Raw genomic sequence first — 19,247 nt, 5'->3', positions numbered from 1 at the left:
GAGCCCAACACACAAGGTAAGCGCTCGACGCTGACTTCTACATTTGCTGAATAAAAGAACAAACCACAGGTAATGTAGCGACCAGCAGCCACGTCGCGTGACGACGAAATTTTAACTAGTCGCTGCTCACCTCTAGAGGGCGAGGGCGCAGCGCCTTCTCCTCGGAACTTCAAATTCACTGCGACGCCGGAACCTTTTTTTTTATTATTTATTTTTTAAATTTATTGTATTTATTTTTTTGCGGTACGCGGGCCCCTCACTGCCGTGGCCTCTCCCGCCGCGGAGCACAGGCTCCCGACGCGCAGGCCCAGCGGCCATGGCTCATGGGCCTAGCTGCTCCGCAGCATGTGGTACTCTCCCGGACCGGGGAACGAACCCATGTTCCCTGCATCAGCAGGCGGACTCCCAACCACTGCGCCACCAGGGAAGCCCTCGCCGGAACCTTTTGTTCCGCCCTTACCGAGGTTGCAACTGGGGAGGGAATACAGACGGACTCGAATGTTGACAGGCGGGGATCTGAACCAATGAAAAGGCAAGCTGTGTACGCAGCAGCCAATAACAGTGGCTGAAGGAAGTGACGGAAGCGGAAATACAAGGGATAGATAGTCGGGGAAGTTCGACAAGCATTCAGCCTAATCAGTACTCTCGTGATCGTGAGAAGAGTAGGAGGTAAAGATGTCGGAGCGAAAAGTTTTAAACGTAAGCGTTGGGCAACTAGGGTTTTCGACCTGGGGCGGGACATCTCGGAGCTCGGGCCGAAGAGGGCGATTTAAACTCTATTAGGGCCTTTGCTTTCTTCCCCAAAGGCCTTCTGCAGGGCGGGGCTCTCTAGACTCCTCCTAATCACCTTCTGCGCGGGGTGGGCCTTCACTAAGCCTTCCCTTCGAGACTGGGGTGTACCCAGTCACCTGTGGGGGCGGAGCCTAGGCTATTTACCCCATCACTTCTGATTGGATTTTCTGAATGGAATTATCCAATCACTTCCCTTGGGGGAGGAGCTTCCTTAGGATATTGGTATTCCCACTTTACATCCTCCCCTCCAGGAGGCGTGGCTCTAGTTAAGTCTCTCCCCGCTTGGGGTTCTAGCCAATCGTGTTCCTTGGAGGGATTAGGCTTTGCTAAGGTCTTCTGCTCCGCTGACAGGGACCCTTCCAATTGCCTCAACTTCTCCCAGTTCTGTTGGGGAAAACTGAGACTCTTGGGGTGTGGAGCTGGTCTCTGGAAGGCAGGATTCAGCTTCTGGAGAAGAGCGCTCCGGAATTCTGAGTCCCTGTTCCCCGCCCTTCAGCAGGGTGTGTGCTCCCAGGAAGGGGGTGAGCTCCCCCAGCCTGGGAGTGTGTAAGCCTAAGATGTCTGGACGGAGTAGAGAGGAGACCTCCAGACTGGTGGCTTGGAGCCCAGCATGATGTCCCTTGCAGTGACTCAGTGCTCTAATCTTTTAAACACCTATATTAGGAATTCAGCCCCAGCCAGCCCCAGTGCAGTGTGCCCTACTTCGAGTCCGTGAAAGTCCTTCCATCCCGAGGATCCAACTGGCAGCCCAGTTATTTCCATAACTTGCTGGTAGATACTTCTGTGTCAGGCACAGCTCTAAGTGCCTTGTTCATCAGGTCTTCTCAGGGGGACAGGTTATCCCTTTTTCAGATGAGGAAACTGAGGCCCAGAGAGGTTATGTAATAGCCAGAGAGTAGAGGAATCAAACCCAGACACCCCTCCCCGCCAGCTCTGTAACTGATGCTTCTAATCGCTGTACCACAGTTTCCCCAGAGCTGTGTCCCTGGGTCTGAATCCTGGCTCTGCTGCTCACACTGTGTGACCCTGAGTAGCTGAAACCACCAGAACTCAGTTTCCTCTTCTGTGGAATGGGTACACCATTCTCTGTCTCATAGCGTCTTTGCAAGAATTCTATGAGGCAGGAGACATAAAGCTCTCTGTGTACTACGTGGAGCCTGGTAAGTGCTCCAAACGCAAAGTGCTTTATTTTCTGATTATCGTATGTAGTTCTCTTTCATAATCCAAACTCTCCTTCCCCACATCTCCCATCTCAGGCTCCTGTGCAGAAAGAGTTAATGCAACAGGCTTGAGGCTGCTGCCTTAGAAAGGCTGGCTTGCAATGCTGGACTTTGGCTGGTATCCGGGAACCTGAATTTTGGGATGATTCCCAATGTTCTCTGAAAAGAATGGCTCCCTGGGGTTAAACTGTTTGTACAAACAGTGCGGTTTATGCTGAGCACCTGCTCCCCTCCGGGAGTCTAGAGTCTGGAATTGTCATACGTGCCGGGTAGAGGTGCCTACACACCAGCCCCCAATGAAAACCCTGGGTGCTGGGTCTTCCTGAGCTTCCCTGGGGGACATTTCACACACGTTGTCACAATATATCACTGGGAGAATTGACTCCATCAGGAGAAGTCTCTGGAAGCTTGTGTCCAGTCTCCCTGGGCCCCTCCCCACATGCCTTTTCCCTTGACTTGTTTTTCTCTGTATCCCTTTGCTGTAATGAATAGTAGCCATGGGGACAAGTGTATGCGAGTCCTAGGAGTCCTCTCACCAAATCCTCAAACGTGGGAGTGGTCTTGGGGCCCCAGACACAGCTCCCCAGAGCCCTTTCCCTCTGCCCCCGGCCTGCCGCTGCATCTGAAAGCAGCTCCCCTGACCCTTCCTTCCTCCCCACAGAAATACTACCCACCCGACTTCGACCCTTCAAAGATCCCCAAGCTCAAGCTGCCCAAAGACCGGCAGTACGTGGTGCGGCTGATGGCTCCCTTCAACATGAGGTGAGTGACCCCGCGGGGCCCCTGCACTGGTCGTGGTGGACAGACCCAGTGCCCGGCACCCACAGAGAGCGTCCCGTCCCCAGTGCTCAGACCAGGTCGTCGGTCCTGGCTCAGACGTGGACCCAGTGAGCGAGTGACTGTGCCAGACCTCACCCTCCTGCCGTTCAGGACTAATCTCCCTGATGTCTCGGAGCTCCCAGCTGGTAGCTGGTACCTGTGTTGAGATCTCAGTCACTGGTAGTAAGAGTGAGCACACGAGACAGGGTCCTGTATGTACATTCACATCCTCCAGCAGTCCTGTCCGTTCCCGCCCCAGGGCCTTTGCACAAGCTGTTGCCTCTGCCTGGGACACTTTTCTTTCTGCTCTCACATGGCTGGCTCTTTTTTTTCTTTTTTGGCTGAACTGGGTCTTCGCTGTGGTGCGTGGGCTTCTCATTATGGTGGCTTCTCTTGTTGCTGAGCACGGGCTCAAGGTGTGCGGGCTTCAGTAGTTGTGGCTCGTGGGCTCTAGAGCGCAGGCTCAGTAGTTGTGGCGTACGGGCTTAGTTGCTCCGCGGCATGTGGGATCTTCCCGGACCAGGGCTCAAACCCGTGTCCCCGCATTGGCAGGCAAATTCTTAACCACCGCACCACCAGGGAAGCCCTGGCTGGCTCTTTTTCACCCTTCAAGACTTGGCTTAGATCTCACCCCCTCAGAGAGGCCCTCCGGATCCCCCTCCCAACTCTCTCCATCCTTCCCACCCCATCACAGTCCCCAGGCCTCGTCCTTCATACCGCCTCGGAATTACTGTACCTCACCACAGTTTTTCACATCTTAGCACATCTGAAATGAAGTGGTAATCAAAGCCGCCTTTGTTAGTGAAATTCAGCGCGTGTTTACGTATTCTTTCTCCCCTCCTTCATTCGTTTTCCCTCAGCAGTCACTTACTGGGCACCTGCTGTGCACCTGCTGTGCACCAGGGCCTTGGCTGGGTGCCAGGGACACTGTGGGCATCAAGACTTGCCCCCCCGCCCCGGGACTTCCCTGATGGCACAGTGGTTAAGAATCCACCTACCAATGCAGGGGACACAGGTTCGAGCCCTGGTCCGGGAAGATCCCACATGCCACAGAGCAACTAAGCCCGTGCGCCACAACTACTGAGCCCGCGTGCCACAACTACTGAAGCCCGTGCGCCTAGAGCCCGTGCTCTGCAACAAGAGAAGCCACCGCAATGAGAAGCCCGAGCACCGCAATGAAGAGTAGGCCCCACTCGCCACAGCTAGAGAAAGCCCACACGCAGCAATGAAGACCCAACGCAGCCAAAAATAAAATAAATAAATAAAATAAATAAATAAATAAGACTTGACCCCCTCGAACCGTCTGGTGGGGAGTAGAGATAATACACAAGGGCTCAGGCGTATTCACGAAAGGTGCATGTAGGACACATAGATGGTCACGAGAGAGAGAGAGGGACTGGACGGTGGCCAGGGAGGGAGGGCGCTTCGCTGGGTGGTCAGGCAAACGTCGGAAGAAATGCCAGCAGAACCGGGATCTGAGGGATGGAAGGTGTCACGGGCTATGGGAATTGCAAGGGTGAAGGCCCGGAGGTGGGGCCGAGCTGGGGTGTTTGTAGGAACAGCCAGGAGGCCAGGGAGCACAGGATCTGAGCAGGAGGGGCCGCGGGAGGGCAGGGTGCGCCAGCTCTGCCTTGCTCCTTGTGGCACCCCTCCTGGTGGAATCCGCCCTTTGGAGGTCAGGATGCCCCATGAACTCCAGGCTTGCTTCCGGGAATGGGTGATAGGCGAGTCTCACCTAGTCTGTGTAGTCTGGGTGCTTCCCAAGAAGGCAACACTTCAGCCGAGACCCAGGCAGATATTAATGAGAAGAGTATGCCGTCTAAGGGAATCAGTACACACAGTGGGGCAGTCTTCTTGGGGGGGGGGAGCTTCCCGTCCCTGGAGGTATGCAAGCAGCCATCTGCCAGAATGCTAAAGCATCCTACCAGTAAGAACCAGGGTACCGAGATGGCTTGAGTCCCTGTCCTGACCCACAGGTGTAAGACATGTGGAGAATATATCTACAAGGGCAAGAAGTTCAACGCCCGCAAAGAGACAGTGCAGAATGAGTCCTACCTGGGCCTGCCCATCTTCCGCTTCTACATCAAGTGCACGCGCTGCCTGGCAGAGATCACCTTCAAGGTAGGTGGCCGGCCAGGCTGGTCCTTCCTCCCCTGGGGGTCAGTGCTCCTGTCCTCTCCCTCCAGGGAAATCCCATTTCACCTTCTCCGCAGGAAACAGCAAAGGTTTGGGGAGAAGTTCACAGCAGTGTTGTTTATAAAGGCAAAAAACCAGAAGCAACCTAGATGTACGGTGACAGGGGATTCAAGGGACAAACTACTGTACAGTGGAATATTGCACAGCCAGTAGCAGTCACCTTTTCACTTTGTTACTCTAAGGGTGGTATTAAAGATTTGGGGGAAGGATGAAGAGAATTTATAGTTTTCACTTCACATACCTTTGTACTGTTTGAGCATTTTTTTTTGCTAGGGACTTTTTTCCTTCGGTTAAAAAACAAGATTTGGTTAAAATAAACAAAAAGTACATTAAAAATGATACTTTAATTACTTTTTTAACAACAGTTTTCTGAGATATGATTTTTATATATGCCATGCAATTCTCCCTTTTAAATTGTATAATTCAGTGGTTTATATTCCTGACGTACCAAGCTGTCTTCTCTAATTCCATGATGTTCTCTTCACCCCAGAATTAAGCCCCAACCCTATCAGCAGTCACTCCCCATCCCTCTCCCCAGCCCCTGTCAACCACAAATCCACTTTCTGTGTCTGTGGATTGCCTGTTATGGACATTTCATTATCAGTGGAATCACTCTGTAGCCTTTTGTGTCTGGCATCTCTCACTGAGCATCATGTTTTCAAAGTCCATCAATGTTGTAGCATGTATCAGTGCTTTACTCCTTTTCAGGGCTGAATAATATTCCACTGTATGGATGGGCCACATTTTCTTTATCCATTTGCCAGCTGATGGACATATGGGTTGTCTCCAGAAAATGGTTTTTTTACCTGAATTATGAAGTATGTATATATTTAGATATTAATGAATACATATGAATTTTTTTAAAGACTAAAGAAACTATGGCAAAATGTTATAAATCGGCCTTTATAGTGAAGAATTTCAAATAACTTGGATTGCATATGTGTGTATATATACATATGTATGTGTGTGTGTGTGTGTGTGTGTGTGTGTGTGTGAGCGAGCATATAGTAAAAACAGAATTCCCACAGTAGTGCAGGATTAACACTGGAAAATTTGTTTACTGCTCCCTTCTGCCCAGCCAGCCCCCATGCATAGAGACATTTATAACAGTTTCTTGTATGGCTTTCAAAAAAAGTGCCCTGCATACACATGCACACACAGGGATCACTATCTTCCCTGCTTTTTCTTTTTAAATAGTAAGCTTCTTATTTTGGAATACTTTTAGATTTACAGAGAAGTTGCAGAGATAGCACAGAGAGTTCCCATCTGCCTCTCACTAGCTTCCCCTCGTGTTAACGTCTTCCATTTCCACAGTGCATCCGCCACAATAAGAAACCAACACTGGATCATTACTGTTAGACAAATTCCAGACATGACATGGATTTCAATCTTTCCACTAATGTCACCTTTCTGTTCCAGGGTCTCATCCAGGATACCATGTTATATTTTTGCTTCTCCATTTTATAAACACAAATAGGAGCATGCTCTATACATACTTGATATGTAATTCATAATTAAGGGAAGAAGGTCAAGTGTGTGCACACACACACACAGACACACCAGAAAAGATATGTGAAGAGGCCCAGAGACTTTTATTTGCAAACATGTAGAAGGTGAAGGGCAGCAGGGAGGGAGTGGGCAGGTGGAGAAGGGTCTGCAGGTCTATGCTGGGGAGTTCAGCGATTCTGCAGAAGGGGACAGGAGCACTAGAAAGAAAGAAATGTACTCGCCAAAGCCGTAAGGCAAGAAAAAGAAAGAATTGGTATTAAGAGGAGTGAAACACGGAGAGAAGGTGTCCCAGGCTGCTGGCTGCTGTTCAGCAGAAGCTCTTGATGCTCAGAGATGTAGGAGCTGATGTCTGCCCAATCTTCCCTCCCAGACAGACCCCGAAAACACAGACTACACCATGGAACATGGAGCCACGCGGAACTTCCAGGCTGAGAAGCTCCTGGAGGAGGAGGAGAAGAGGGTGCAGAAGGAACGGGAGGACGAGGAGCTGAACAACCCCATGAAGGTGAGTGTGTGTGTGTGTGTGTGTACGTGCACGTGCACACACGTGTGCCTGTGCTTGGGTGCTGGTGGAATCAGTGCCCCTTCCTGCCTCAGGCCTCCAGGCAGGGTGATGGGGTGGGGAGTGTGGACATCAGAACTCTAAGATGTGCCCAGAGCCCTGACTCCTGGTCACACACCTCATCCAGGCCCAAGACTGTGCATACAAGTATCCTATTCCTGTGACTGAGTTATGTTAGGTTAGACTGTGGCACAGTCGCCCTTGTAAAAGGGAGATTATCCGGATGGTCCCCTTAATACGGGTCTAGAGTCAGAGACAGAGGACGTCAGAGACATGAAGGACCGACACTGTGGAGGTGGCCACGTGGCAGGGAACAGCAGGCAGCCCCTAGGAGCTGAGAACAGCCCCTAGTCAACAGCCAGTAAGAAGGCAGGGACCTCAGTCCCACAACCACAAGGAACTGAATTCTCCAGCAGCTTGAGTGAGCTCAGAAGAGGGCCCTGGGCCCTTGATCTCAGCCTAGCAAGACTGCCAGGGAACCCAGCTGTGTCGGCCCAGACTCCCAACCCACAGAAACCAGGAGACAATGAATTTGTGTTGTTTTAAGCCACTGGGCTGGTGGCAAGTTGTGGCACAGCAAGAGAAAACTAACACAGGGAGTCAGGAAGTTGGACTTCAGAACGCCAGGTGCTTCCTGCAGCCAGCTGCCCCGCAGTTTTCTAAGGAGGTTCCCATTAGGCTAGTTTGGATTAAGACTAGAAACAGAGAAGGAAACGTTCTCTTGACCATATCCTGGCTGTGTGACTTTGGCCAAGGCACTTGGCCTCTCTGTGTCTCAGCGTCCTCATCTGTAAAATGAGATGAGGGGCTTCCCTGGTGGCGCAGTGGTTGAGAGTCCGCCTGCCGATGCAGGGAACACGGGTTCGTGCCCCGGTCCGGGAAGATGCCACATGCCGCGGAGCCGCTTGGCCCGTGAGCCGTGGCCGCTGAGCCTGCGCATCCGGAGCCTGTGCTCCACAACGGGAGAGGCCACAGCAGTGAGAGGCCCGCGTACTGCAAAAAAAAAAAAAATGAGATGAGAATTGTGCCCCCCTTGTACACTTGTGGTGAGGGTTAAATGAGTTCATACGCATAAAACTCTTAGAACACAGCTTGGCACATAGTAATTCATAAATGTTTATACTCCTTTTGTTGTCCCTTAAAGAAGTTATTTTCATCTTTAACTGGACATTTTTTTTCGTCTTTCTCATAAATAGTAGAAAGTCCATGTTCTCCTCTGTCTCCTCCCACCCCCATAATTCCCATCTCTTCCTGGACCCTCACACCTCTGCCAGCTATGTTTTCTGATCAAGCCATGTCAGATCTGATCTGATGTCTTCAGCAGCCGTGCGGAGCAGCAGGGAGGGAAATAGGCCTTAGAGGCAGTTTGCTGTATTCCTGGAGCTCCCTCAGTGCTGTCCATGTGCTGCTCTAGTTACTGCTACACTGGCCAGCATGGGGTTATTACCCTGGTACTGGTTAGCTGTCCCTGTGTAACAAGTCGACTCAAAACCTTGCAACTTCCAGCATTTATTATCCCACAGTTTCTGAGGGTCAGGAATCCAGGAGCAGCTTCGCTAGATTGTTCTATGGATCCCTCCCAAGGTCACAGTCAAGCTGTCTGCCAGGGCTGCCTCATCTGATGGCTCAACTGGGGCTGGAGGAGCCACTTCCAGGGTGGCCCCTTCACGTGGCCATTCCCTGGAGGCTTCATGTCCTGTCCACGTGGGCCTCTCCACAGCTCTGCTTGAGCCTCCTCACAACATGGGGGCTTCTCCCTCTCCCCCAGCAAGAGTCCCAGAGAGAACAAGGAGGAGGCCCAGGCCTTTTATGACCTGTCTCGGAAGGGACACACCGTCATTCATCGTGTTGTGTTCATCAGAAGCAAGTTACTACACCAGCCCACCCTCACAGGGAGGGGAGTTAGGCTCCACCTCTGGAAGGGAGGAGCGTGAAAGATTTTGTGGACGTATTTTCAAACCACCACAACTGCCATTTCCCAGAGGGTTAGTTCAACAGGGTCACATGGCCAGGAAGTAGCCAAGGCAGGATTCATTCCCAGCCCCGCCTGGCTCCAAAGCCACCTCTCTTGAGACCTGGAGGGGCCGACCTCACCTCTCTGAGCCTCAGTTCCTTTGTCTGTAAAGTGGGGGTTATTGCGAAGATTAAACGAGATTATGTCTGGAAACGGCCTGGAGCCTGGCATACACCAGTTGCTCAGATCGTCTTTTTTTTAATCTTTATTACTTTCGCTTAGTGACGGAGCCAGGCTGGAAGCCCAGGCCACCTGGCTCCACCGTTGACCCAGCCGCATGGTCTTGGGCAGTCACTTTCCCTCCCCGAGCCTCAGTGTTCCGAGCTGTGAAATGGGTACAGCTGCGGGACCAGGTGCTGTGGATCGAGGCCCCAGGGTGGGGGGGTCTCCCCTTGCCTGTGGTGACCCCAGAGGCCAGGCAGGCCGCGTGGAGGGGTGGAATCCCAGCTCACTCAGCCCTGCGTCTGCGCACCTGCCAGGTGCTGGAGAACAGAACCAAGGACTCCAAGCTGGAGATGGAGGTTCTGGAGAACCTGCAGGAGCTCAAGGACTTGAACCAGCGGCAGGCGCACGTGGACTTCGAGGCCATGCTGCGGCAGCACCGCCTGTCGGAGGAGGAGCAGCGGAAGCACGAGCAGGCGGAGGATGAGCGGGAGGCGGCGTGAGTCCCCGCGTGCCTGCCCCCTGAAGCCTCTACAGGGCCCTTCCCTCTGCCTGGAACCTCCCCTTCCGGATCTTTCCACAGCTCCCTCACGCGTCACCATCTCAGGGAGGCCTTCCCCGCATCCCCCTCCCCATCTCGCTTTGTGTCTCGTGGCGTCTGTGTTAGGGCCCCCAGGATCACCCCCAGGTTTGATGAGTTAATTACAGTGAAAAGTTACAGGGAAAAGTCAGCAGAAGGAAAAGGCAGGTGGGGCAGAGTTGGCGGACCGGGCGCAGACTTTCAGACGCCTCTCCGGGTGGAGTCCCACAGGACAGGCTTAATCCCCCCAGGTGGGACGTGACAGCAGAGGGAGGGGCGGTCCCCGGGGAGGCCCACGAGGCCCACGAGACCCAGCCCGGGGTTCTCACTGGGCACCTCGGCCCGGCACGGCCGAGACCCCAGGCCCAGGAGGAGAGCGGGTGCCCGTGCGGACCCCGTGTCTGCACAGACAGTGTCGGGACAGGGGGCCCCCCGTCAGTGAGGGTGGCAGGAGCCCCCAAGTCCAGATCCAGATGCCACCCCAAGGGCTGGCCTGGTGAGCCAAGCTTTCTGAGGATACGGGCTCAGTCCTGCTGTGTTCATGCTTTTGCCCGGCACCTCCCACTCTCTGGAAACTTCTTGTTGATTTGCCCCTTTCCTGATTTATTATCTATCTCCCCTCATCTAAACTCTGAACAGGGACTTGGTCTGACCTCTGCATCCATGGCCTGGAACACGGTCAGGCACATACTAACTGCTGTTGGGTTGGCAGGTCAGTGATACCATAAATAACAGTGAGAGGAGTCTGCATTTATCGAGCCCCTCCTCGGTGCCAGGCACTGTTCTGAGTTTGGCTCTGTTGTTAACGGTGGTCAAGAGAACTGAGGTTCAAGGAGCTCCCAGCACAGCCCTGACTGAGGCCCCCCAGCTGGGGTTCAAACCTGGACTGGTTCTGGCCTCCAGGCACTTAACCACCCCACTGGGCTCAGTGGACAAAGAACTTTTTTTTTTTTTTGGCTGTGTTGGGTCGGGTCTTCGTTGCTGTGCGCGGGCTTTCTCTACTTGCAGCGAGCAGGGACTACTCTTCGTTGCGGAGCCCGGGCTTCTCACTGCAGTGGCTTCTCTTGTGGAGCATGGGCTCTAGGCACGCGGGCTTCAGTAGTTGCAGCACATGGGCTCAGCAGTTGTGTCTCATGAGCTCTAGAGTGCAGGCTCAGTAGTTGTGGCGCACGGGCTTAGTTGCTCCATAGCATGTGGGATCTTCCTGGACCAGGGCTCGAACCCGCGTCCCCTGCATTGGCAGGCGGACTCCCAACCACTGCGCCACCAGGGAAGCCCCCGGACAAAGAATTTTTTTTAAGTTATTTGTGCATCCCCATCCCCCACTCAGTGAGATCAGGACAGGGCAGCCAGGCAGTGCACCTCAGTGTGTGTGTGGGGGTCCCGGCCATTGTCCCACAACAGAGCACGTTCCCAAGTCCCATGTTCCTTCCCACAGGGCCTTAGTGGAAGAATCTAGGAAACGAAGACTCCTGGAAGACTCCGATTCAGAGGAGGAGGATGCTCCCACCCAGCCCCAGCAGGCCTTCCTGCCCAACCCCACTGCCATCCTGGATGAGGTGAGTGGGGCCCGCCTGCATCTCCACATGCTCTCAGGTGAAGCAGGGACAGAGTAAGCCAGAGGTTGGCTTAACTTTGTCTTGAAAGGCCAGTCTGGGTCGTAAGTGGTCAACTCTACCATCATAGCACTAAACAGCCGTAGATAGTACATGAATGAGTGGGCGTGGCCGGGTGCCGATAAAACTTTATTTACAAAAACAGGTGGCAGGCCTCCTGGACTGTAGTTTTCCACCCCTGCTTCAGCTGCAGAAACAAGGAGACTCCCCACACTTAGAGACATCAGGCAGATGTTTATTTCTCAGTCACTTCACAGTCCTGGGCTGGACTCCCAGGCAGCCCTGCTCCATGCAGTCACTCAGGGATCCAGGCTCCTCCCATCTCCTAGTTCTGCCCCGTCCTAGAACATGGATACCAACTCCACGGTCACAGCTGGCTCAGAGCACCCTGGGGTTCCAGCTGCAGGAAGGCGGAGCATGTGTGGAGGACCACCAGCCAGCGCCTGGAGGCCCGGGTTCACATGCAGCCCACCTCCATTCCCCTCGAGTCCCAATGGCCGGGCATAGTCACATGGCTGCATCCTGCTGCAAGGGAGGCTGGGAGCTGCCTCCTCTAGCTGCCCTTGCTGGCAGAAAGAAAGAAGAGGATTTGGGGAGGGAGCTAGCATTTTCTGCCACAGGTGTCTTATCCAAGGTGGTCAAGGCCACTCTGGTTTGTTAATCGAAGGAGGGGGTTAAAGTGGAAAATCATAAATAGCACAGACACCCCCAGAAACTTACTATTTTAATTCAAAACATGTTCCTGGTCTGTATTAGTTAAATACAAGTCCAGCTACTGGACAGGACCCAAGTGACAGCCACTTCAACTACATGGAAGTTACTTTTCTCTTGAATAACAGTTGTGCGGGGCTGTGCAGAACAGAGAAGGTGGACCCTGGTGTCTGGGTCCTCACTGTCCTGCCATCCCAAGGATGATGCCCTCATTGCAAGGCAGCTCAGTGCCACGTCTGCATCCCAGCCAGTGGAAAGAGGTGGGGACAAGGGAGGAAGACATTGAGGGTAACTCTACCCTTGATTGAGTACATCCTTCTGCTCACACCCCATTGGTCAGGACTGAACCACCTGACCACATCCTGCTGCAAAGGAGGCTGGGAAATGTAGTCTTTCACTGAGGCAGCCATGTTCCAGCTGGGAATTCTGTAAGTGTCTGAAAAGAGCGGGTTTGGGGGTCATGTACTCTCACTCTCACCCATTAACCTTTTGACATAGAACCAAAGTGTTTTCCTTGAGGCTGTGTCCTTGATCAGAGTTCTCACACTGTCTCTCTTGCATAAACCAGCCTCAGAATTCATGGTCTAAAGCTTCCTCTTCTTTTTTTCTTCCAAGTGGAACAAGAGATTGAAGGTACTTTCAAAGCAGTCTGGCCTTGTATGATTCCCCCCAGTCTTTTTTTTTTTTTTAATAAATTTAGTTAGTTAGTTAGTTAGTTTTGGCTGCATTGGGTCTTCGCTGCTGCTGCGCTGGCTTTCTCTAGTTGCAGCGAGCGGGGGCTACTCTTCGTCGTGGTGCCCGGGCTTCTCACTGCGTGGCTTCTCTTGTTGCGGAGCACGGGCTCTAGGCATGTGGGCTTCAGTAGTTGCAGCACGCAGTCTCAGTAGTTGTGGTTCGCAGGCTCAGTAGTTGCAGCACACGGGCTCAGTAGTTGTGGCTCGCGGACTCTAGAGCACAGGCTCAGTAGTTGTGGCACACTGGCTTAGCTGCTCTGTGGCATGTGGGATCTTCCCGGACCAGGGCTCGAACCCATGACCCCTGCATTGGCAGGCGGATTCTTAACCGCTGTGCCACCAGGGAAGCCTACCTGCCAGTCTCTTACAGTTACCTTGCTCGTAGCTAATTTGATGGTGGACTTCTTGTGTTTTGCTTTACACAAACTTCACCATAACTTTTACGGAAACATCTCTCTTTCACTCCTCTGTTCCCTGGGTTTAGTTTAATGGGGACATGTAATGGCGTTTGATGAAAGGTGAAGGATAGCAGCTAGCTCCGCCAGTCAGTTCAGTGGTGCCAGATAAGCAAGCTTCGGCTAGGACTGCCGGTCTCTCCCTGCGCCACCAGCGGACGGCCTCTGTCTCGGTTACCACACAGGGGGGAGGCAGTGAGGCTGCTGTGTCCTCCTCCTGCCCCCACTCCCCGCCCCAGCTGTGCCAGCCCCCTCGGATGGGCCAGGCTCAGTCCTGCCTCCCATCTCTGCTTGCTGACCTCAGCACTGCGTTCTGACCTCTGCTCTGCTGGCCCCCGATCAGCAGTAGCTGTCCCCCAACGCTGTCACACCACCCTGACTTCTTTCTTTCACATCACTGATCAAGACAGTGGTGTCTGGGGACTTCCCTGGAGGTCCAGTGGTTAAGACTTCCTATTCCCAATGCAGGGGGCACAATTTTGATCCCTTGTCGGGGAACTAAGATCCCTCATGCCCTGCAGCCAAAAAAAGGAAAAGACAGTGGTGTCCTGAGCATCTACTTGCTCATCCACCCTCTTTCTCCCCAGATGGTGAGCTCTGTGCGGGCAGCCCCCTGCCGTCATGCTCCCCCTGCACCCTCAGCTCCCAGCTCCGACAGGGCCTCCTGCATCTAGTGGTTTCCAGTTCCTCTATTTAAACATCAGACAGATAAAAGGGGTCCCTTCTGGTGCGACTGAAGAGCTGGAGGTGGGGCTGAGCCCCTCTCTGCCTCCCGCTAACTGGTCCCCCAAGTGGGTGCCCCCATCTTCTGTCATTCCCTCAAACATGTTGATTGAGCACCTACTACAGACCCAGCAGTGAACAAGGTAGGACCCTGCAGCTTGGTTGCGGAGGCAGTTAATAAGGCAGTGGAGGCCACTGCGGGCACAGATGTGCAGCACGCACTTGAGCTTGAAATGTGAGGAAAGGCTTCCCAGGGGAGCAGATACATGAGATGGGTATTGGAGGATGAGTAGGAGTTCACCAAGTGAACTAGAAGCAAAAGGGGCATTCCAGGTGGAGGGAATGGCATGGGTAAAGGCGTGGAGGTGAGTGGTCACGGTGTGATTTAGGAAGTGTAAGCGCAGGGTGTGGGGGGCCACAGAGGAGTTTCGAGCAGGAGAAAGAGACTTGGTCAGCACAGCAGGGGGAGTGGGAATGGTAAAGATCCTGACTCAGCTGGGGACTAGGAACCGGGCTGCCAGGGAAGGAGCAGGATCTGGGACAGACCCCCCAGTCATGCCTGCCCCCTGCTACCCCCGCCACAAACTGCAGGCCCCAAAAGCCAAGAGGAAGGCGGAGAGCTGGGAGCGCAGTGTGGGCACCTTTGGCAACAGTCCCCAGCTGTCTGGCCTGGTTGTGGTGAAGAAAACAGACCTGGGCCGCAGCATCCAGCGAGGAGGAGTCCTGCCCACCCCAGGTAGGTTCCTGCAGTCCCTTAGCTTCATGCAGTGCCAAGGGCGGCCACCAGGTGGCAACAGCACCTCCGGTGTTGTTCCGGTGCGGGGTGAGGTGTGCCCCCAACCAGGGGTAAGGGGAGAAAGGCTGCCGTTCCCTTTTTTCTTGTAATTACAAAAGGAGCAAGTGCTTGCTTTTAAAACGAGTCAGGTAGAGGCGTGTAGGACAAATTGTCCGATCCCACGGCCGCCCATATCCCAGTCTTCCGTTGTACATAGACACCAGCCCCAGCCTCCAGGTTGGTTCCTGGACGTCCGCACCTCGGTGGTTGTGTCGCCGATGCTCTGTGTGTGTGGCTCTTCGGACTCTCGGGAGATGGAGAATTAGGGTGAGGTCGGCCCGACGAGGTGCAAAGAGCAGGCTTCCAGGGCAGGCATCCCTCCGCCTCCGCGTGCTCGTTCTGTGGCCTCGGTCAGGGGCCCTCAACCCCGGTCCTCAGTTTCCTGTCCTGGAAGATGCTTATGACAACGGGACCAACCTCGTAGGGCCTCGTAGGGTTTGGGGGCTGATTCCATGAGCTGCTCCATGTCGGGCGCCTGCAGTAGATCCCAGTGAGCCTTGTGGATACATGAGCCATTGTTATCAGAACAGTTATTACCCCATTTATCAGATGAGGAGACTGAGGCCCGGAGAGGTGAAGCCACACAGCCAGGGTGGGTGGTGGAGCCAGGGTCTGCCCCTCTTTGTCACTTGGGACTTGGAGTGATTCCGTTTTCTGTGTTGCACCCCCGGCACGGGCACCTCTGCCCACCTAGATCAGCTTTCAGAAGCGGAACTGCTGGGTCAAGGGGTGTGCGGGTTTAAACCGTGATGGGTCTGCCAGGCACTTTCCACAAAGGCTGCAAACAAGCAGGAATGGCCGAGCCCACTCTCCCAGCCTCACCCAGGCCGAGCCCGCCTGGAACTGTCCCGAGGTGGGCTGCCGGGACGAGGAGGCACGGTGGGCTAGCTCTCGCCTCTCCCCCAGATGCAATGAAGAACGGGCAGGTGGCTGGCCCTGCGCCCCAGAAGTCTGGCACCTCCTCCCTGAGCCAGCTGGGTGTGTATTCCGACAGCGAGGACAGCAGTGGCAGCAACTGAGCCCTGCCCCCAGGCCCTTCCCCAGGTCAAGATCACACAGCCAGCTCCAGCCCATAGTCAGGGCAGGAGGCCCTGGGACCAACCAGAGTCACCACTGGACAAGCACAAATGACCTCCAAGGCTGGTGGGGTCAGCAGGGGCTTCAGCTGAGGGACTCAGTTTCTCTCCCGTCCCCCCACCTTCCCTGCTCCGGAGCTCGGGGTCCCCAGCTCACATGGCGACATCCCCGGAGCAGCTTCTGGCAGGACTTCGAGGTCGTCGCGGCTGACATCCTGAGATGCTTTGGGCACGTGGGTGAGCCCACCCACCAGTGGTTGGCTCCATCCCTTCCCGCCACAGAACCATCTGGAACCCATGAAAGGAACCTGCTGATCTGGCCTGGGGGTGCCTTCTCTCTGCCAGCATCTGAGGAGGGGGCTGCAGAAGCACGCAACCTAGCCAGTCCTGGACTCTTGACTCTCAGAAACTGCGAGATAATAAATGTTCAGTGTTTCATACACTCAGTTTGGGGATAATTTGTGAAGCAGCAGTGGAAAGCTGATAACGGTCATGTAAACCAGCAAGTCTGATTCCAAAGCTCATGTTCTTTCAAGGTTGCCAGATTCCAGCTCATGTGTTCCCCTCCTGCTGCAGTATTTTCTAGTTGAAGGTCCTGTGTCCCCGCCAGACTGCTTCCCAACTTGATCAGCCCCCATCTCTGGTCTCCCGCCCCTCCCGGGGTCACAGATGTTAGCCCTCCTCTCACACACAGACACACACAGACTGTCATCTGGCATTCGATAATGAGGCTTTGTGTTTTTCACTGTCAGAGTTTAGGGGATGAAACGCCCCCACTTTGGGGATTTGCTTTCCTACGGTGATTTCCTTGCTTAGGGGCAGCACAACGAGGTGAACCGGGGTCCAGCCAGGGCCTCTGATGAGGGCTTGGGGGTCTTATATTACAGCTCCATGGCTGCGAAGACAGGACCTGGGTGGGTCTGATTCCAAAGCCCTGATGGGGACTCCCCCGGCAGTCCGGTGGTTAAGACTCCGCGCTTCCACTGCAAGGGGCATGGATTCGATCCTTGGTTGGGAAACTAAGATCCCACGTGCCTCTCGGTGTGACCAACAACAAAAAAAAGCCCTTATGGTGGGGACTGAAGCCAGCCCACACTGGCAGCTAGTGAGAACTGATGGCTCGTGCATCTCTTCCCAGTTTTGCACCCAGCAGCATCATATTTATGGCTTAAAATTGGCCACCACGGAGTGTTTACACCATGGAAATCGGCAGATGCTTCAAACCAGTTCCCCACGCCAGAGCCAGTTGTGAAGCCCATACCAGCGCACCACTGCCCGTTTTCCCCCCAACTCAGCATCCTGCAGACAGTGCCCTGGACGTGGGCCATTCAGAGACTCTGGGTTAAAATGTCATCCAGGGAATTCCCCAGCGGTCCAGTGGTTAGGACTCGGAGCTTTCACTGCCGAGGCCCTGTGTTCAATCCTTGGTGGGGGGACTAAGATCCCAAAAGCTGCTCGGCACAGCCTAAAAATAAAAAATAAAAACAAAAAAAGTAAAGAAGTCACCCAGCTTAAGTAGTTGTGAAAAGAACTTGGGGGGCTGAGGGCTCTCTGCTTCATTTCAATTCATTCCTTCAGACTGTTTTCCTGAACTGCCATTGCTCTTAATCCACCACAATTTTTGCCATGTACATGCACCATCCGTTGCTATTATTTACTTAACATTATTGTTAACCTGACTCCATTCTAAAACATGGGTTACCAAACTGTGATCCACAGGCCAAAGGTGGCCTGTGGCCTGTTTTTGTAGATAAAGTTTTATTGGCACACCTACACACCCATTTGTGTGCATATCACCCATGGCTGCCTTTGCTCTCCAGTGGCAGAGGTGAGTGATTAAAACAGGGATTCGGGCTTCCCTGGTGGCGCAGTGGTTGAGAGTCTGCCTGCCGATGCAGGGGACACAGGTTCGTGCCCCGGTCCTGGAAGATCCCACATGCCGTGGAGTGGCTGGGCCCGTGGGCCATGGCCGCTGAGCCTGCGCGTCTGGAGCCTGTGCTCTGCAATGGGAGAGGCCACAACAGTGAGAGGCCCACGTACCGCAAAAAAAAAATAATAATAATAAAGCGATTCTGTGACCTGCAAAGCCAAAATATTTACTCATATATCATAATAAGATGTAAACAAATGGTACTAGAGGTGGCACTAATGTTGCAATTAAGGCAGGGTAAGGTAGTTCTGATGGGAGTACCTTAGGAGGTGTGCATACTGCTTGTGGCTCCCTGTATTAGTTACCTAGTGCTGTGTAACAAGTGATCCCCAAATCTAGCAGCTTAAAACAACAGGAATCTAGATGTGGTTTCACTGGGTTCTTGGCTTCAGGGTCCGTTACAGCTGCAATTGAGATGTTGGCTGCGGCTGGGGTCTCACTGGAAGGCCCGACTGGGGTAGGATCCGCTTCAAGCTGACCCACGTGGTTGTTGGCAGAATCACTTACTCACGGAACGTTAGCCAGAGGCCACACTCAGTTCCTTGCCTGCACGGACTGGCTTCATGAGGAGAGTCTGCTAGAAGTGACGGCCCATCACTGTTGCCGTGTTCCACGTTTAGAAGCAAGCCACAAATCCCTCCCACGTTCCAGGGGAGGGGCTCACATGGGTGTGACAACCAGGAGGTTGGGGTCATGGGGGCCACCTGAGGGTCTACCTGCAGGCCCCCCTGCCCAGTGAGCTTTGCAAGGGTCCATGTGTTGATGAGTGTGTCCCCAGCACCTAAGACCAGCCAGGCACTTAGTAGGTGCTCAATTAATGTATGTAGCCTGAGTGGGTATCTCCCCATTCACAGTTGAGGAAATTGAGGCCCAGGGAGCCCCACGCTTCTGCCCACTCTCCGCCACCCTCCCCTTTCCTCCACAGTGCACTGGAATTGTTTCTTTAATTCTTATTTTCCCTGCAGGCTTTTACGCTTTGTTCTCCCACCCATGTCCTGGGAACAGTTTGGCTCCTGGCCCCCAATTTTCTTACAGGGGTTCCCAGGGCCGAGCAGGCAGAGGGACAGCACAGCAACACTTTGGGCAGGGGGTCTCTTGTGTGTGCTGACCCTCCAGGGCCTCAGCCTGCACGCCCCCTCGCTCCCTGCCTTGAGCCCGCCACCCCGAGATCCACACCCCCTTTTTGCTCTCTGGAGCCTGCCCTTCCCCGCTCGCTGCCAACAGCCCCCATTCCCCACGAGTTCCATGTCTGTCATCTGGTCCTTGGGAGCTGTCAGGCCTCATCCGGAATCTCCGCCATCAGCTCCCCTGGG

At 53.9% G+C, this 19,247-nt stretch overlaps 1 protein-coding gene across 4 annotated transcripts; it reads left to right on the top strand.

Moving 5' to 3' along the window:
- The first annotated feature begins 588 nt into the window (after positions 1–588).
- On the top strand, positions 589–18,067 carry YJU2 (YJU2 splicing factor homolog). Of its 4 annotated transcripts, none has more exons than XM_081233666.1 (8): positions 589–699; positions 2,674–2,774; positions 4,808–4,952; positions 6,907–7,041; positions 9,592–9,773; positions 11,293–11,413; positions 14,685–14,829; positions 17,143–18,067. In XM_081233666.1, exons 1-8 carry the CDS (start codon positions 676–678, stop codon positions 17,442–17,444), a joined length of 1,155 nt encoding a protein of 384 aa, XP_081089792.1. In that variant the 5' UTR covers positions 589–675; the 3' UTR covers positions 17,445–18,067. The 4 variants fall into 4 exon arrangements, with proteins under 4 accessions (XP_081089792.1, XP_081089795.1, XP_081089794.1 ...); XM_081233669.1 differs by lacking the exon at positions 17,143–18,067 and adding an exon at positions 15,835–16,446; XM_081233668.1 differs by lacking the exon at positions 17,143–18,067 and adding an exon at positions 15,800–16,446 and having other exon boundaries at positions 14,685–14,842.
- The last annotated feature ends 1,180 nt before the right edge of the window (positions 18,068–19,247 follow it).

This window comes from Mesoplodon bidens (assembly GCF_964165515.1).
Source record: "Mesoplodon bidens genome assembly, chromosome: 4".
Classification (NCBI taxonomy): domain Eukaryota; kingdom Metazoa; phylum Chordata; class Mammalia; order Artiodactyla; family Ziphiidae; genus Mesoplodon; species Mesoplodon bidens.
This window is presented reverse-complemented; position numbering and strand designations above follow the sequence as displayed.

What these genes read in the sequence shown, in the direction of transcription:
- YJU2 (XM_081233666.1), top strand. Translation starts at nt 676, where the DNA reads ATGTCGGAGCGAAAAGTTTTAAAC. An exon ending in ATGGCTCCCTTCAACATGAG is followed by an intron (nt 2,775 to 4,807) that starts GTGAGTGACCCC and finishes CCTGACCCACAG; the next exon opens with GTGTAAGACATGTGGAGAAT. An exon ending in AGCTGAACAACCCCATGAAG is followed by an intron (nt 7,042 to 9,591) that starts GTGAGTGTGTGT and finishes CGCACCTGCCAG; the next exon opens with GTGCTGGAGAACAGAACCAA.